Source organism: Leptodactylus fuscus, chromosome 1, assembly GCF_031893055.1.
Source record: "Leptodactylus fuscus isolate aLepFus1 chromosome 1, aLepFus1.hap2, whole genome shotgun sequence".
Lineage (NCBI taxonomy): Eukaryota > Metazoa > Chordata > Amphibia > Anura > Leptodactylidae > Leptodactylus > Leptodactylus fuscus.
The window spans coordinates 15,703,344-15,719,600 of NC_134265.1; the positions used below are offsets into that span (position 1 = coordinate 15,703,344).

Here is a 16,257-nt window from a genome sequence, read left to right on the forward strand (position 1 = left end):
TGTTTTATTTAAGTGTTCCCTTGCTCTTTCTATGCATTCCAAGAACTTGTATGTATTTTTTGGTAACTTTTCATAGCTTTTGAAAAAAAAATCCCGTTGACTTGCATTAGGATCGGGATCGGCTGCAAAATGATCGGAAATCGGATTTTAAAATTGATCCTGAAATCTGAAGATCGGCTCAACCCTACAGAGAATCTCTTACATACAAACACTTCTCAGGTCGGCAAGGAAAACTTAGTCACAGCGTCAGAACTGATAATTCTGACAACTCCATGTACGATATGTGGCGAATTAACCACCCCACAGACAAACCGTGTAACTTTTATTCCCCTCCCCATAGGGTACACATTCAAATAAACTTCTCCATGGTCACACCACTCTCCTGTGATGATTTACCAGTCTACTCATGGTGTGTGCACCAGAGTCTGTCACTTGCGGCTCAATGAAGCAATCTCCAGAAGGGTGCTGACGAGTGGGCAACTAAGCTCCCAACTTACCACTTTTTTGAGCTTAATGAGGGATTGGCTTCATGTAGGTAATGCCTTGGGAGGCTCATAAATCCGTAATGTGGGGACACTTTAAAGCTTTAGGGTCTCAGTTGAAACACAATGAAAATTCCTGCTTGATGGACTATGTTCCCAGTTACGTCGTACTGAACAGCCCATACAACCGAGAGGTCTCCTTAATTAATTAACATGTTCCATAGGATGAAGTCCTGTTCACATATTTGAAATATTGCGATTTGCCCTCCCTCACTCCTGCAGGATTCGCTTTCCTGAATAAGCTGCGGACGAAGTAGAACAACTAATTAAGAACCTCCCTAACGGGAAATCACTCAAGCCCCAACGCATTAACATACCTCTATTATAAAGTCTTTGGAGCGCAACTTGTCCCTTGTCTAACCTACTTGTTCAACATCTTCCATGAACGGGCTCCCATCCCTAACTCGCTTTCCTACTCTTTCCTTACCCTCATCCCTAAACCTGGGTAAGGCCATCTAGACAACAACAACTACCGACCCATAGCGCTTTTTGAATGAATCTTAAACTGTTAAACAAGATGCTGGGTTAAAGACTTGATATCTGCCTTCCCTCCCTATTACATAAAGATTGGGTCAGGCTTGTCCCTTGTCAACAAGGTCAGGGTAATATTAGGAAGACGACTGATATTATAGATGTCTCCTCCATGTCCAATATAAGTAGGATAAAAGTTAGGGAACAGATAGAGAACTCAAACTTCACTATTTGCAGAGGATGTGTTTATGATCCTGACCAACCACCATATAACTCTCCCTAATCTCCATGCCCTTCTGAGGCCCAGTTCACATCTGCATTTGGTATTCAGTACCGTCCCCCCGCCGAACAGAAACCTATATGCATTAAAAAGCAGTTAGCAAAGAAACCACACGGACCCCATAGACTATAATGGAGTCCGTGTGGTTTCCGCATGATTCATGTGGAGGGTAAAGTACTGCAAGGTTCCCGTACAAGTGGCAGGACTCCTTACCTGGATTTCCAACTCACAAAATCATTCCCCCTGCTACACCGCCCTAACTACCCTCCACTCTTTAGCCAAATACATGCACTTCTAACCAGATGGCAGACCCTTCCTTTGTCTCTCTTTGGCTAGATTTCCGCAATTAAAATGACTGTTTCCCTGTCGTCCCTACCAGCGGCACAACTGGGGTATTTTCTGCCCCTGTGTGCTGGTAGGACAGGTGGAATTTTAATTAGCCAGTATTGAATTCACATGGTTAGATCCCTTAAAAGAGCACAGCTTCCTCCCCCCTACGTGTTTTTTCTGTCCTGTGTGGACCAGGACAGGTGGAGAGGACGCTGTGTCCTCTTACGGGGTCAGCACCAGGTGCTTACCAGGGTCGTGGCTCCTTTTTTTTTCTTGCTTACTCATTTCTTTCTTCTTTTCTCCTCTCTGTAGGAGAAAGCAGAGGTCTGTAAGAGTTTCTCTCTGTCCTCCCTCCCTCCTCTCTCTCTCGGCAGCCATACTGTCTATACTCTTTGTGCATGTCTACTTACATGATCCTTGGTTATTCGATGCCCTCCGGGGTAGTCGGTGGCCGTCAATCTCTCTGCCACGCTTGTGACTGCCGCGCCGTGCAGTGTGCCGGCACAGGGAACTATCTTGCTGCGGCTGGGTTCCGGCCGGATTCTCTTGCGGGCGCACACTTCCGCTGCGGCCCTGGCGCTTCTGGCAGCAAGGCCGGAAGCGCTCATAGATGTTTTGCCTGTCTCCCTGCTCCATTTGCCATTTAAGGGTGTCGGAGCCTTAAGGGGAGTTGTGGAGAGGATTTGAGGAGCATATTTTAATCAAAGAATTAAATTAATAAGCGTATGGTTGTGCGCTCATTTAGCCCCGCCTCTTCTGGCCAGCAGCTTCAAAAGGAAGCAAGCCGCAGGGCTTTTTGCCCTCTAGTTTACTGGCGGGTTCCCTAGTGTATCTAGGTTTTTTCTACTTTGCCTTGCAAGTCAATTGCTGTGCTCCAAGTAGCAAGTTCTGCTCTAATCTTAAAGGTAAACCTTGCTGTGCCTTTCCAGCCTATAAGTTGCTCCTTACCCATGTCTGTTTCTGCACAGGTGACTTTCACCAGTGTTTCATCTGGGCAATCATGTCATCTTCCACTACACCACCATGTGACCGTGGTAGGAGGAAAAGGCCTACTAAAAGAAGGCGTCTGCCTTGTGTTGATTGTGACATTCCGCTCCCTGAGGGTAGGTGGCGGTCTTTTGTCTTTTCCTTCCTCTTATAACGGGGATTCTAATTGCCATTTTTGATTAGGCTACCACTATTCGCGTTGCCGGGAGAAAGCCTCCACTACAGATGATGTGGCATGGGTCAAGGAGTACATGGTGAGTACGGTGGCCTGGGAAACCTTTTTTCCACTTGACTTTTAAAACATCCTTCCTTTGTTGCAGGATGATCCTCTTAAAGATATCCGTACATCCCTATTTCAGCTCACGAAGAAGCAATGGCTGGAGAGGCGTTCTGTTTCACTACCCTCCATGGAGAGGCTCCATGTTGAGGACGAAGCTGTATCTTCGGATGAACAATCCTCTGGTTCCAGCAGACCTATCTTCCATCGGGATAAAACCCACAGGCTGCTAAAGTCCATCCGGTTGTGGTACCAAGATGTTGAAGTGGAAGCCTCCGCGTCCACCTTTGGAGGGTGGAGGGCCTTTCAAGTGGACACCTCCATGGCCAGTCTAATGGAACAAGAATGGAAGCAGCCAGAGAAGGCCTATGTAACATGAAGAGCCTTTAAGTCAGTCTACCCTATTAATCCATCACAGTTGGAGCGTTGGGGCCCCCCCCAAGGTGGACTTGGCTGTCTCCAAGTTATCTCGTCGGACCGTCATTCTCCTGGATGATGGCTCTAATCTCCAGGATCTCCTGGATAGAAGGGTAGATTTCACCCTGAAGAAAGCCTATGCTTCCGCATCCGCCCAAGCGTCAGTGGCCATCGCCACCATTGAAGTGGCTGATAATCTGCGAGCTCATCTTGATCGTTTGGAACGTGACAACGACTCCGGGGTGAATCGTGATGACATCCTTGCCTCCATAGGCGATTTACATCTTGCATCGGATTACCTCAGGGAGGCATCAAGACAGCAGCTCAAGCTTGCTTCAAAATCCATGGCTCTGACCAACGCCGCCAGGAGGCCCTTGTTGCTCAAGCCCTGGAGGTTGGACGCCGCCTCAAAATTTGCATTGTACTCCCTCCCCTTCGAGCCAGGGAAGGTTTTTGGCTGGGGGCTAGATGATCTGATGGAGGGGCTAGCCGAGGGTAGAGGTAAGTCGCTCCCTAAAGCTGCAAGAGGCAGAAGAAGAAGAGCCCAAAAAGAAATCAAGTTTATGATGGGATGCCTCTCTCTGTGGCCAATCCTCTGGTAGGGGGTCGGCTTTCCCTCTTTTCTGCTGCATGGCGTCAAAACATCTCGGATGCATGGGTCCTTCAAGTCATCCATCAAGGATATGCAATAGAGTTCACCCAGCCTCCTTTCAACCGATTTATTCTCACCCGGTCGCTTCTGGCTATACAACAGTTCTGCCTAGAAACATCAGTGGCAGAGTACATCTCAAAGAGAGCTCTGGAAAGGGTTCCTCCTTCAGAAATAGGTCTGGGGTCTACTCACCGGTTTTTCTTGTTCCAAAATCTACAGGAGACTGGTGCATGATAATCGACTTGAGATATCTCAATCACTACATCAAAAGGAAGCCTTTCAGGATGAAGTCCATAGACTCAGTAACCACTTTTCTCCTGCAGGACGAAGCCATGGTCACGTTGGACTTGAAAGACGCCTATCTTCATATTCCTATTGACCAACCACACATAAAATATCTTCGGATCGCCGTCCTCATATCCGGCCACAGAGAGCACTTACAGTTCACTGCACTCCCATTCGGCATTTCATCAGCCCCGTACGTCTTCACCAAGATGATCACTCCGGTTGCCGCCACTCTCAGACTGCAAGGCCTATTTGTTGTTCCCTACCTCGAGGACTGGCTCATAAAAGCTCAGTCTTCTTCAGTTCTTCATCATCACCTCCAGATAGCCATCTCCTTCCTACAGAAGTTGGGCTGGCTAATCAACTCGACACTAGCTCCACTAGTCCCGTATGAGTTAGCTCCTCTACGCGTTTCGCCGGACCATGTAGGAACGGCTCATCAGGAGGAATTAAAGATACCCTTTCGTAGGAAAACAAAAAAGGTTTTGCAGTGACAACTGCACTTCCCGCGCCCGATGGTAGGACGCGGTACTCAGATTGCCGACATGCGCGGCATTAACCAGGGTTTTTAAAGGATAACCATACTATCAAGGGTCAGCAATAATTGAAAAACATTGTATCGATTATTGGGAATGTGGTTATACAACAGATTGGTTATTATACCCTCACAGTTAGTTTATCTATAGACCACCCCAATCCATCATTTTAAGCTTTGGGGATATTTGGATTTTAATATTGTTATTAAAAGTTAAGTTTTATTAATTACTATTTACTCCTTCTGTGATGTACTCCTTGTAAATACCCGTCAGTGATATCTTTCTCATGGGCAGAGAAGAACCTGTCCCAATTATCCGCTATTCACATCCAGGGCTCCCTGAACATAGTAGCAGATCAGTTGAGTTGGGGCATCCCTGTATCAGGAGAATGGTCTCTCAATCAAGACGTGTTCCAACAAATCGTCCAGAGATGGGGTCTCCTGGAGGTCGATCTTATGGCAACCCGACTCAACGCCAAGGTGGAAACCTTCTGCTCTCTGTACCAGTAAGACAACCCCTTGGCAGGCAGTGGATGCATCCATCCCATGGAGGTTCAGGCTGTTCTACATCTTCCCTCCAATTCCCATCATACCAAAGGTATTGATGAAAATAAGACAGGACCAAGCCTCAGGAATTGCCATAATCCCGTTCTGGCCGAAAAGGCCTTGGTTTGCCCAGCTCATGTGGATGAGTCAAGGCTTGTATTGGAGGCTTGTCCCCCTCCGAGATCTGGTGACCCAAGGAGAGCTGAGATGTTAGGATCTGAGGAGATTCAACCTGACAGCCTGGAGGTTGACCAGTCCCTATTAAGGAAAAGAGGACTGTCTCAAGGCGTCCTGAAGACTCTTGCAAGTGCCAGAGCTGAATCCACAAACCGGAACTACCATTGGATTGGTAACATCTTTAACGCCTGGTGTCTTGATCATGAAGTGGACTCCTCCAATCCCCCAGTGAGGGTGATCCTGGACTTCCTTCAGGACGGCCTAGACAAAGGGCTCTCTGCTGCCACCCTAAAGGTACACGTAGCCGCTAGGGTTGAGCCGATCTTGACTTTTCAGTATCGATTTTGAAATCCGATTTCCGATCATTTTTCATTCGAACCCGATCTCGATTCTAATTCCGTTCCCGATGCAAGTCAATGGGATTTTTTACTAATCGGAGATCAGATTTTAAAAACAATCCTATTCACTATACAGCATGGAATCTAACAATTGTTAGAATCCACGCTGGGTAGTGATTTTTTTAATCACTAAGTAGCCCAAGGATTTTTTTTAATCCTCTAGCTACTTAGTCCCCCCTGGTGTCCACTTACCTGCAGAGATGGCTGGTCCGGTGCCCAGTGTTCTTGTTCTTCTTCGCCTTGCTGCCCCCGCCTCCCAGGTTAGTGTTAAAGAGCTAGGAAGAAGGCGGGGCTTGTTGCTAGGGCGGGGAGACGTGACATTTCCCCTCCCAGTACCTGCCCACACTCTCCTAAGCCACAAGCCCTGCCTTCTTCCTAGCTCTTTACACTAACCTGGAAGGCGGGGGCAGCAAAGCGAAGAAGAACGAGAACACCGGGCACCGGACCAGCCATCTCTGCAGGTAAGTAGCTACTAGAGATGTTAGCTAGTCTCCCTTTAGAATGAATGGACGCAGCCAGCGCGCTGGGGGTTAAGGCTGTGTGCCGGCTGCTTCCATTCTTTCCTATGGAACCGCGGCGGAGCCTTCACACTGAGTATACACTCTGCTCAGAATGAGCGGAGCGTATATATATATACAGTCCTATGAAAAAGTTTGGGCACCCCTATTAATCTTAATCATTTTTAGTTCTAAATATTTTGGTGTTTGCAACAGCCATTTCAGTTTGATATATCTAATAACTGATGGACACAGTAATATTTCAGGATTGAAATGAGGTTTATTGTACTAACAGAAAATGCGCAATATGCATTAAACCAAAATTTGACCGGTGCAAAAATATGGGCACCTCAACAGAAAAGTGACATTAATATTTAGTAGATCCTCCTTTTGCAAAGATAACAGCCTCTAGTCGCTTCCTGTAGCTTTTAATCAGTTCCTGGATCCTGGATGAAGGTATTTTGGACCATTTCTTTCTACAAAACAATTCAAGTTCAGTTAAGTTTGATGGTCGCCGAACATGGACAGCCCGCTCTCAAATGATCTGAAAACAAAGATTGTTCAACATAGTTGTTCAGGGGAAGGATACAAAACGTTGTCTCAGAGATTTAACCTGTCAGTTTCCACTGTGAGGAACATAGTAAGGAAATGGAAGACCACAGGGACAGTTCTTGTTAAGCCCAGAAGTGGCAGGCCAAGAAAAATATCAGAAAGGCAGAGAAGAAGAATGGTGAGAACAGTCAAGGACAATCCACAGACCACCTCCAAAGAGCTGCAGCATCATCTTGCTGCAGATGGTGTCACTGTGCATCGGTCAACTATACAGTGCACTTTGCACAAATAGAAGCTGTATGGGAGAGTGATGAGAAAGAAGCCGTTTCTGCACGTACGCCACAAATAGAGTTGCCTGAGGTATGAAAAAGCACATTTGGACAAGGCAGCTTCATTTTGGAAACAAAAATTGAGTTGTTTGGTTATAAAAAAAGGCGTTATGCATGGCGTCCAAAAAGAAACAGCATTCCAAGAAAAACACATGCTACCCACTGTAAAATTTGGTGGAGGTTCCATCATGCTTTGGGGCTGTGTGGCCAATGCCGGCATCGGGAATCTTGTTAAAGTTGAGGGTCGCATGGATTCCACTCAGTATCAGCAGATTCTTGAGAATAATGTTCAAGAATCAGTGACGAAGTTGAAGTTACGCCGGGGATGGATATTTCAGCAAGACAATGATCCAAAACACCGCTCCAAATCCTCAGGCATTCATGCAGAGGAACAATTACAATGTTCTGGAATGGCCATCCCAGTCCCCAGACCTGAATATCATTGAACATCTGTGGGATGATTTGAAGCGGGCTGTCCATGCTCGGCGACCATCTAACTTAACTGAACTTGAATTGTTTGTCCAAAATACCTTTATCCAGGATCCAGGAACTGATTAAAAGCTACAGGAAGCGACTAGAGGCTGTTATCTTTGCAAAAGGAGGATCTACTAAATATTAATGTCACTTTTCTGTTGAGGTGCCCATACTTTTGCACCGGTCAAATTTTGGTTTAATGCATATTGCGCATTTTCTGTTAGTACAATAAACCTCATTTCAATCCTGAAATATTACTGTGTCCATCAGTTATTAGATATATCAAACTGAAATGGCTGTTGCAAATACCAAAATATTTAGAACTAAAAATGATTAAGATTAATAGGGGTGCCCAAACTTTTTCATAGGACTGTATATATATATATATATATATATATATATATATATATATATATATATATAAAATATATATATATATAAAAATTTATAAAAAAGTAAAAAAAAATTTAAATAAAATAATTTTAAAAAATTAAAAACAATAATAGGCCAATAAATTGCCGGTATTAAAGATTATAGCCTCACCCCCGACAACACCAGACAAAATATAAAATTACCATAACGGAGAGGAAAAACTATTTTATAGAGTTTTTCAGTGACACTTTGTTATTAAATTTAAAAAAAAAAAAAAAAGTGAAAACCAGACACAATTTCCCTCCTATTTTGTTTATATTGCCCCAGATATAAAAAAAAAATGTAAACACATTCGAAAATAAAAACAACATAAAAATAAAGGCCCATGTGTCCCCGAAAAAAGACGCAAAAATTTGACTGAGACGTACGAGAAAAATGTTACAGCCCTCTAACCTGCACATGCAAAATAAACCTAAAATGTGTCTGGTCCTGGACCACAAAATGGCCCGATACTGAAGTGGTTAAAGGGGTTATCAGACAAAGCGAGAACAGGCAGACCTTCCTCCTGCAGCAAATTCGGCTGAACTTTCTTTATTAGTGGAAGTGCGGGGATTATTGCTTGCTTTAATTAAACCTAATTCTTCTTCTCTAGTCCTGAATCCCCACGTTATTATCTGTCCATTATTTCCTACTAGCTTTTACCCGCGTCTTCGTCCGCGGAACCCCGACCCCCTGCGGGACCCACCTGGAGTGGTGCGCAGGCTTGTTCCTTTGCCTTGTGGTAGCAGCGGGCCCTTCCTACACCTGTGGGTCCATGGACCCTCGGGACCCACTGGAACTGTTTACCTCCTCTCCCTCCTGGCTCCCGCCACCCCACTTTCTCCCTACCCGCTTCCCCATGTGGTCACTCCTTCCTCCTACCCCGTGCCCCTTTGCCCCCGAGGAACAGGGCCCCTTCCCCCCAACCCCATTTATTTATATAGCACCATTAATTCCATGGTGCTTTACATTTGGGGTTACACACAATACACAGAATATACAGGTAGATATAATACTAATAGTGACAGACTGGCACGGTGGGGTAGAGGGCCCAGCTCGCGAGGGCTTACAATCTTGCCCCCTCTCCTGTGTTACCTACTCCGTGCCCCCTTTTTTTCCTCTACCCCCGTCTTACCTACCCCATGCCCCCCCACCCTGCTGGAACTCTTTACCTCGTCTCCCTCCTGGCGCCCGCCACCCCCCTTTGTCCCCACCTGTTTCCCCATGTGGTCACTCCTTCCTCCTACCTCGTGCCCCCTTCTTACCTACCCCATGCCCCCTTCCCCCGTCTTACCTACCCCATGCCCCCTTTTCCCCCCACCAGACCCTGTCGACTGTGTGTCCCCTTTCCCCCTACCAACCTGTGGCCCCGTCCTCACCACACCCTGGGCTTCCCGTGCACCGATGTTCCAACTTGTAGTGTCCAGAGACGGCAGACGCTGCGGGACAGCTGGCCGAACCGGCGTTCCAGAGCGCGGCGCAGGCGACCCCCTGTCCGGCCGCAGCAGAGTACTGCGGTCCCGTGGTGAGGCCACACAGGTGGGGCAGTGTATGGACTTGTCGCTACCCCAGAGTAGAGGCCCTTGTGTAGGATGCTCCGGACCTCTCAGAGACGCTATGTTGGTGTGGACGGCGGCCGGACGATAACCCCGCCCACATAGAGCAGCGGCACCCAATCAGGTGAGCTGCTGAAGGGGCTAGGATGATGTCATCCCAGGTCCTACAGCGTGCAAGGTCCCGCAGCAAATTGAACCGTGAAAAGCACCGGGCACGGGAGTGAATTGCGGTGGTGTACGGGAATTTCATGTAGCCAAGGGGACCCAAGGTATGTATGTGCGCATTTTCAGACAAATCCGTTCGCCCGTGTAGGTGTGATTGCGGAACAAACATCCAAACACACAAACATCCAAACACACAAACATCCAAACACACACTTTCACCTTTATAATGTTAGTAGGATCTATCTTCTTATGACTGTCTGAAACCCACTATCTCTCTAATCTCTCCCCACAAAATAGACCCTTTTTCTTTCTGCCTGGAATTTTTATACTGCCTATTTGTAATCCGTGATTTTAGATCCTAGTTCCTCACTTTCGCTTGGTAGCTGCCATTATAGTCAGTATAAATTGTAATGCAAATTGTTCAGAATCAAAATTTTATTTTTTATTTTTTTTAAATCAATCCGTTCAAACCATCTCTAGCCCTGGGTAGTAGAACCTTCTATATATTTGCATGTTAATGCAGACAATTGCTTTTATTGTGGAACATCTCTACACCTCATGAGCACTCGATCCACAACAGAAATTGAGTATTTAGATAAAACCTGAATAAAGTAAGAATTCAGAATTTTGGCAAAATTACTTTTTGAAATTCTTGTACACGGACGATCTATAAATCTGATACTTGGAATCTATATCTATTGGTAATTGTATACCTTTACCATATGTTACTGCTCTAAGTCACTTTCCATTTCTCAGGTGTGACATGTGACTTTACTTTGCCTTTAAGAGTTGAATTTTTTTATTGTACTGTATGGAAACCCTTTCCCAAATTTCTCTTTTTGGAATATTACTCTTCTAAGAATTTTTTTTCTGCTTCTTAATCTAATTCTTCAGCTAAAATGTGTTGACTATTTTTTGGTTTCGGAATACATTCTACTCGCTAATTATTTAAAATCGTAAATATCAATAAATTTTCTAGGTTGAAAAAGTTGAAAAATTCATTTCTTCTTCTTTTTCCAATGACAGGTTGGGGTAAGGTCAATAAATGATATTTACCCACATGGGCACCAGATTACGTCAAACGATGTGACGTCTTTGATGCAGAGTAAGATGTGTTTTCACACCAAAGCATTTCCCACATTCTGAACATGAATATGGCTTCTCCCCTGTGTGAGTTCTCATATGTACAACAAATTGTGATTTATAGCTAAAAGATTTTGCACATTCTGAACATGAATATGGCTTCTCCCCTGTGTGAATTCTTTGATGTCTAACAAGCTTTGACTTCACGTTAAAATATTTTCCGCATTCTGAACATGAAAATGTCTTTTCCCCCGTGTGAGTTTTCTGATGTTCAAATAAATGTGACTTTCGCCTAAAACATTTCCCACATTCTAAACATGAAATAGCATTGTCTCCAGTATGCATTCTCTGATGACTAACAAGATCTGGTTTATAGCTAAAGCTTTTTTCACATTTGGAACATGAATATGGCTTCTCTCCTGTGTGAGTTCTCATATGTACAGCAATTTGTGATTTGTAGCCGAAACATTTTCCACATTCTGGACATGAAAATGGCTTCACCCCTGTGTGAATCCGTTGATGTGTAACAAGAGCTGAATTTTCCCTAAAACACTTTCCACATTCTGAACAGGAAAATGGTTTCTTCTCCTCATGTGTTCTGAGATGTCGCAATAAATGTGATTTTTTGCTAAGAGACTTGCCACATTCTAAACATGAAAATGGGTCCAACCCCCTGTGAACACTCTTATGTGCACTAAGAGCTGATTTAGAGATAAAACATTTCCCACAATCTGAACAAGAAAATGCCTTCTCCCCTGTGTGAATTTTCTGATGTCTAACAAGAGTTGATTTTTCTCCAAAACATTTCCCACATTCTGAACATGAATATGGCTTCTCTCCTGTGTGAATTTTCTGATGTCGGGAAAAATGTGTTTTCTGAATAAAACACTTTCCACATTCTGAACATGAATATGGCTTCTCCCCTGTGTGACTTTTCTGATGTCTAACCAGTTTTGATTTCTCCTTAAAACATTTTTCACATTCCGAACATGAATATGGCTTCTCTCCTGTGTGAATTCTCTGATGTATAACATAATCTGATTTACACTTAAAACATTTTCCACATTCTGAACATGAAAGTAGCTTCTTTCTTTTACATCGTTTTTTATATTTTCCCCTCTTGCATCTTTTAAGTTGCTTAACAGTCTGGTCTGGGAGTATATCTGGGGTAGTGGCATGTTTTTGCTTTTCACATGGATCTTGTATGATACCACCATTATCTCCTTTAAGATCTGAAGATATAGAGTGTAACTCTGGGGTCCTGGTGCAGTCATCTGGAAAGAATAAAACAAATATTTCAAATCTTACATAGTATATTAATATTTTATAAGTTTTGGTTTAGCACAGAACAATCTAATGTACATGGCCAGTTTAAGACAGAGGTTGCAAAACATCACAATCGAACAAACAATTTGCAAACAATTGCAAACAATCCTGCACAATGCAGGATAAGAAAGACATCTTTGGAAAGTCTAGAAGCCGCCCTACAAGGTACTGTCATTACTCTGATATTGATTTTCTTGTTGACAGACTCGCTTTAAAATAATAAACAGTACACACCCATCTGCCCATACAGCTGGGGATTCAGCGGAAAGTCTCTATATAGGTTCCCAGGCTTTCTGACCTTTGGCCTGAATACGAGCACTTCAGCCAATCAGAACATCAGCCACCAATTAGCTTAGACTTGTGTGCAAGAAAAAAAGAAAACAAATTTCAGGGACCCAAATGGAGACTCTCCACTAGATCCCCGAGTGAACGGAAAGGTGCACATGTACCCTTAGTTTCCCTATGGGATAAAAAATTTAACTGGAACACCCTTTTAAATATGCACACAACATTCTTAAAATTGGTGAAAGAATTCTGACTCTCCTGTGATATATTCAGTGGTGACTCCTCACCTGGACGGTTCCCGGTAGGAATGTCCTCCTCACACTCCTCATCACCACTCACATAGGGCTCTGTAGTATTAATATTCTCCATGTCTTTATCCGGAGTCAGAAGCTGTGAAAGAAATATTGTAAGTAACATCTAATACTGGTGGAGAACCCAAGACTGACCACAAGGACTTCACAGCCCGTGTACACATCATAGGGAATATCTCCATCTACCTGATCATCCTGTGGAAGAAGAGGACTGGGACATCTCTCCGGTGTTGTCCTCTTACTGGATCTACCTGTAGGAAACACAGACAGGGACTGAATTCATTCTGTACATACAAATAATGGAAGTCCATGTGTATATAGTCATGTCTATTACCTGCTGATGTGAGGGGCTGGTGGTCCTCCATCATCACCTCCTTGTACAGATCCTTGTGTCCTTCTAAATACTCCCACTCCTCCATGGAGAAATAGACAGCGACATCCTGACACCTTATAGGAACCTGACAACACAATGATACAGTCATCACCCCGACCCCTCCATTTACTGTATAATGTCCCAGCATTCCCAGCAGTGTCACCTCTCCAGTCAGCAGCTCCAGCATCTTGTTGGTGACTTCTAGGATCTTCTGTCCATTGATCTGTTTCAAAGGGTGATGTGGAGGCCCTGGAAATGGGCTCAGGGTTCCTCTCCATCCATCAAATACAAGGGTCTGACAGCGCCCACTAGAGGGCTTCCTCACTACTGTGTAATCCTGGTTATGGGGAGACACATTAATAAATATCACTACATACATGTCCAGAGTCCATCACCTCTCCAGTCCTATCATCTGTTATTACTATAGATAAGAATGATGTCATGATGACATCATCAGAATCTCTCACCTCTCCAGTAAGCTGGTAGATGATCTCTAGGGTGAGATTTAATAGACTTTCCGCCATCTTGTTCCTGTCTCTTTCCATCCTTGATGGGACAATCAGGAATATTCTCTTCTATAGAAGATACTGAGAGGATTCTATATTGTAGGAACCTGAATGGAGAGAAGATGAGACAATGTAATAAATACATATCCCAGATATACAGAATTACTGGAGATATTGTGGGGGATTCTCTCTATTTGAATGGACTGAGGTGAGGACTTGTCCAGGCAGCTCTTCTATGTTTCTAGATATATATATATATATATATATATATATATATATATATATATATATATATATATAGAGAGAGAGAGAGAGAGAGAGAGAGAGAGAGAGAGAGAGAGAGAGAGAGAGAGAGAGAGAGAGAGAGAGAGACAGAGAGAGAGAGAGAGAGAGAGAGAGAGAGAGAACATGACTAGTGTAAGCCATAGTGGTTACAATGGTGATCTGATAAAAGTGAGGTTAGATCTCCATACATTTCCTACTGATTCTCTGGATACAGGTCCTATATGAGACAGGAGGGAGGAGAGCAGTCTGATAGCTTTGTTTCCATTGCTATATATAAGTTAGCCTCTGCCCGCGCCTTCGTCTGCATGTTGTTGGTGTCTTTGATCCGCCTATATTCAACAAATTGCTGCCGTTGATGGTTGGCCTGCTCCGGCGTTTTGGCAACTGTCAAGCTGGCCTGCCACTGAACTTGTTCCTCGCAATGTGCCCATGATTGTTCCGGCATCTCAGCAGCTCACTGGGACACCATATAACGAGTGTGTTGTTGGCGCTGATGATCCCACTGAGCTCCGTTTCACGAGTACTCTGTGACTTCTGGCTCCTTCATATCTCTCGTTGTTTTAGAGTTTTGTGACAAATTAGATTTTCTTTTTCCCGGTATGTTTAAAATTGGGAAGCTGCCAATTTGGATTAAAGGTGTTTTCCCATCCAGTGTGTCAGCACTGCCTGGAGCAGATCAGATAATATGCAAATGCCTGTACATAATCCACTGAGTGTTAGCTGAGTGTCTACACAGAGAGATAACAGACCTGGGACCTGAGATAAGGCTCCTGCATATAGTATATGAACATAAATTCATAACAGTTGTGAAGCCATGTCACCAGGATAAAAAGTAGCCTATGTTTTAATCGAGGTTACAAAACATTTATGCGTTGAATTACATCCAAATCTGTTCAGCCGTTTTTGCGTGATTGAGGAACAAACTGTAACATCTATAATATTAGTAGGATATATAACAGCGCTCCTCATATTCCCTCTATGTAACGGTGTGTTATTATATGGGGTTCGCTGTGACTGATACGTTATCCACAATAGGGACATTGAAAACTACACCTCACACTAGTATATATATATAAATTATGCAAATCTATTCTCCAGGATATAATTAGGAGAACAGTCTCCGTACGCCTGTATAGGTGCACACTCTCCCTAATGAGTATGATTATCCCCTGATACTAGTATATATAGTATAGCTTTACATAAGTTATGGCAGCTGACTGGAGATGAGCGAACACTGTTCGATGGAATACATATTCGATTGAATATCAGGCCGTTCGATTCCAATCGAATACCACGAGGCAAACGCACTAAAAATTTGTATGCCCTCCCACCTTCCCTGGCGTGTTTTTTGCACCAATAACTGTCCAGGGGAGGTGGGACAGGAACTACGACAACAGAGGCATTGAAAAAAAATCTGAAAGAGTAATTAGTGGCTGAAATCAGGTGACCTCCAATTTATATGAATGGTGGATTTAACATTCGACTAATTTGGGACTGTGAACTATGTGACTGTGAGACAGGGACAGATGTACAGGCAGGGTTAGCTAGGGATTACCTTTATTTAGGGGGGAATGTCACTCACCCAGCTCTTTGGGGCTCTATCTGGTCGGGATCCCTGTCAGCTTGCGATATGCACGAGCTACTTTTTCCCATAGGAATGCATTGACCAGTGTTGATTGGCTGAATGCCATACAGAGTACAGCATTCGGCCAATCAACGCTGGTTCTGCCAGAGGAGGTGGAGTCTAAGATTGGTCCACAGCATTTTCCATTGTGGTCCGATCTCAGATGTAGCAAAGCTGAGGGTTCAGCAGCAGTGCAGCAGGGTTCAGTGCACACTCAGCTCTGCTGCATCTCGGCATAGGAATGCATTGACCAGCGTTGATTGGCCGAATGCCATACAGAGCACAGCATTTGGCCAATCAACGCTGGTTCTGCTGGGGGAGGCGGAGTCTAAGATCGGTCCACAGCAGTCTCCATTCTGGTCCGATCTTAGACTCCGCCTCCTCACAGATGAGCCTCCGGCAGAACCAGTGTTGATTGGCCGAATGCTGTACTCTGTATGGCATTTGGCCAATCAACACTGGTCAATGCATTCCTATGGGAAAAAGTCCGCTCCGGCATATCGCAAGTTGACAGGGATCCCGATGTAATACAGGTACTTGATGCCCCCAGACATGCTTCCCCTGCTGTCCCAGTTGCATTGCA

At 44.4% G+C, this 16,257-nt stretch overlaps 2 protein-coding genes across 2 annotated transcripts in view; both read right to left on the reverse strand.

Moving 5' to 3' along the window:
• LOC142191167 (uncharacterized) overlaps positions 1 to 13,378 on the reverse strand; it is a 31,416-nt gene extending 18,038 nt beyond the window's left edge. Inside the window, exons 1-3 of the mRNA XM_075262335.1 lie at positions 13,073 to 13,378; positions 12,863 to 12,965; positions 10,984 to 12,238 (exon numbers count right to left, since the gene is read on the reverse strand). Of these exons, the coding sequence (XP_075118436.1) occupies positions 10,984 to 12,238; positions 12,863 to 12,944 (1,337 nt within the window). The 5' untranslated portion in view covers positions 12,945 to 12,965; positions 13,073 to 13,378. The remainder of the gene's footprint in view (positions 1 to 10,983; positions 12,239 to 12,862; positions 12,966 to 13,072) is intronic.
• LOC142189546 (uncharacterized) overlaps positions 1 to 16,257 on the reverse strand; it is a 158,006-nt gene that overhangs the window by 59,806 nt on the left and 81,943 nt on the right. The gene's annotated exons all lie outside the window — the stretch shown is intronic.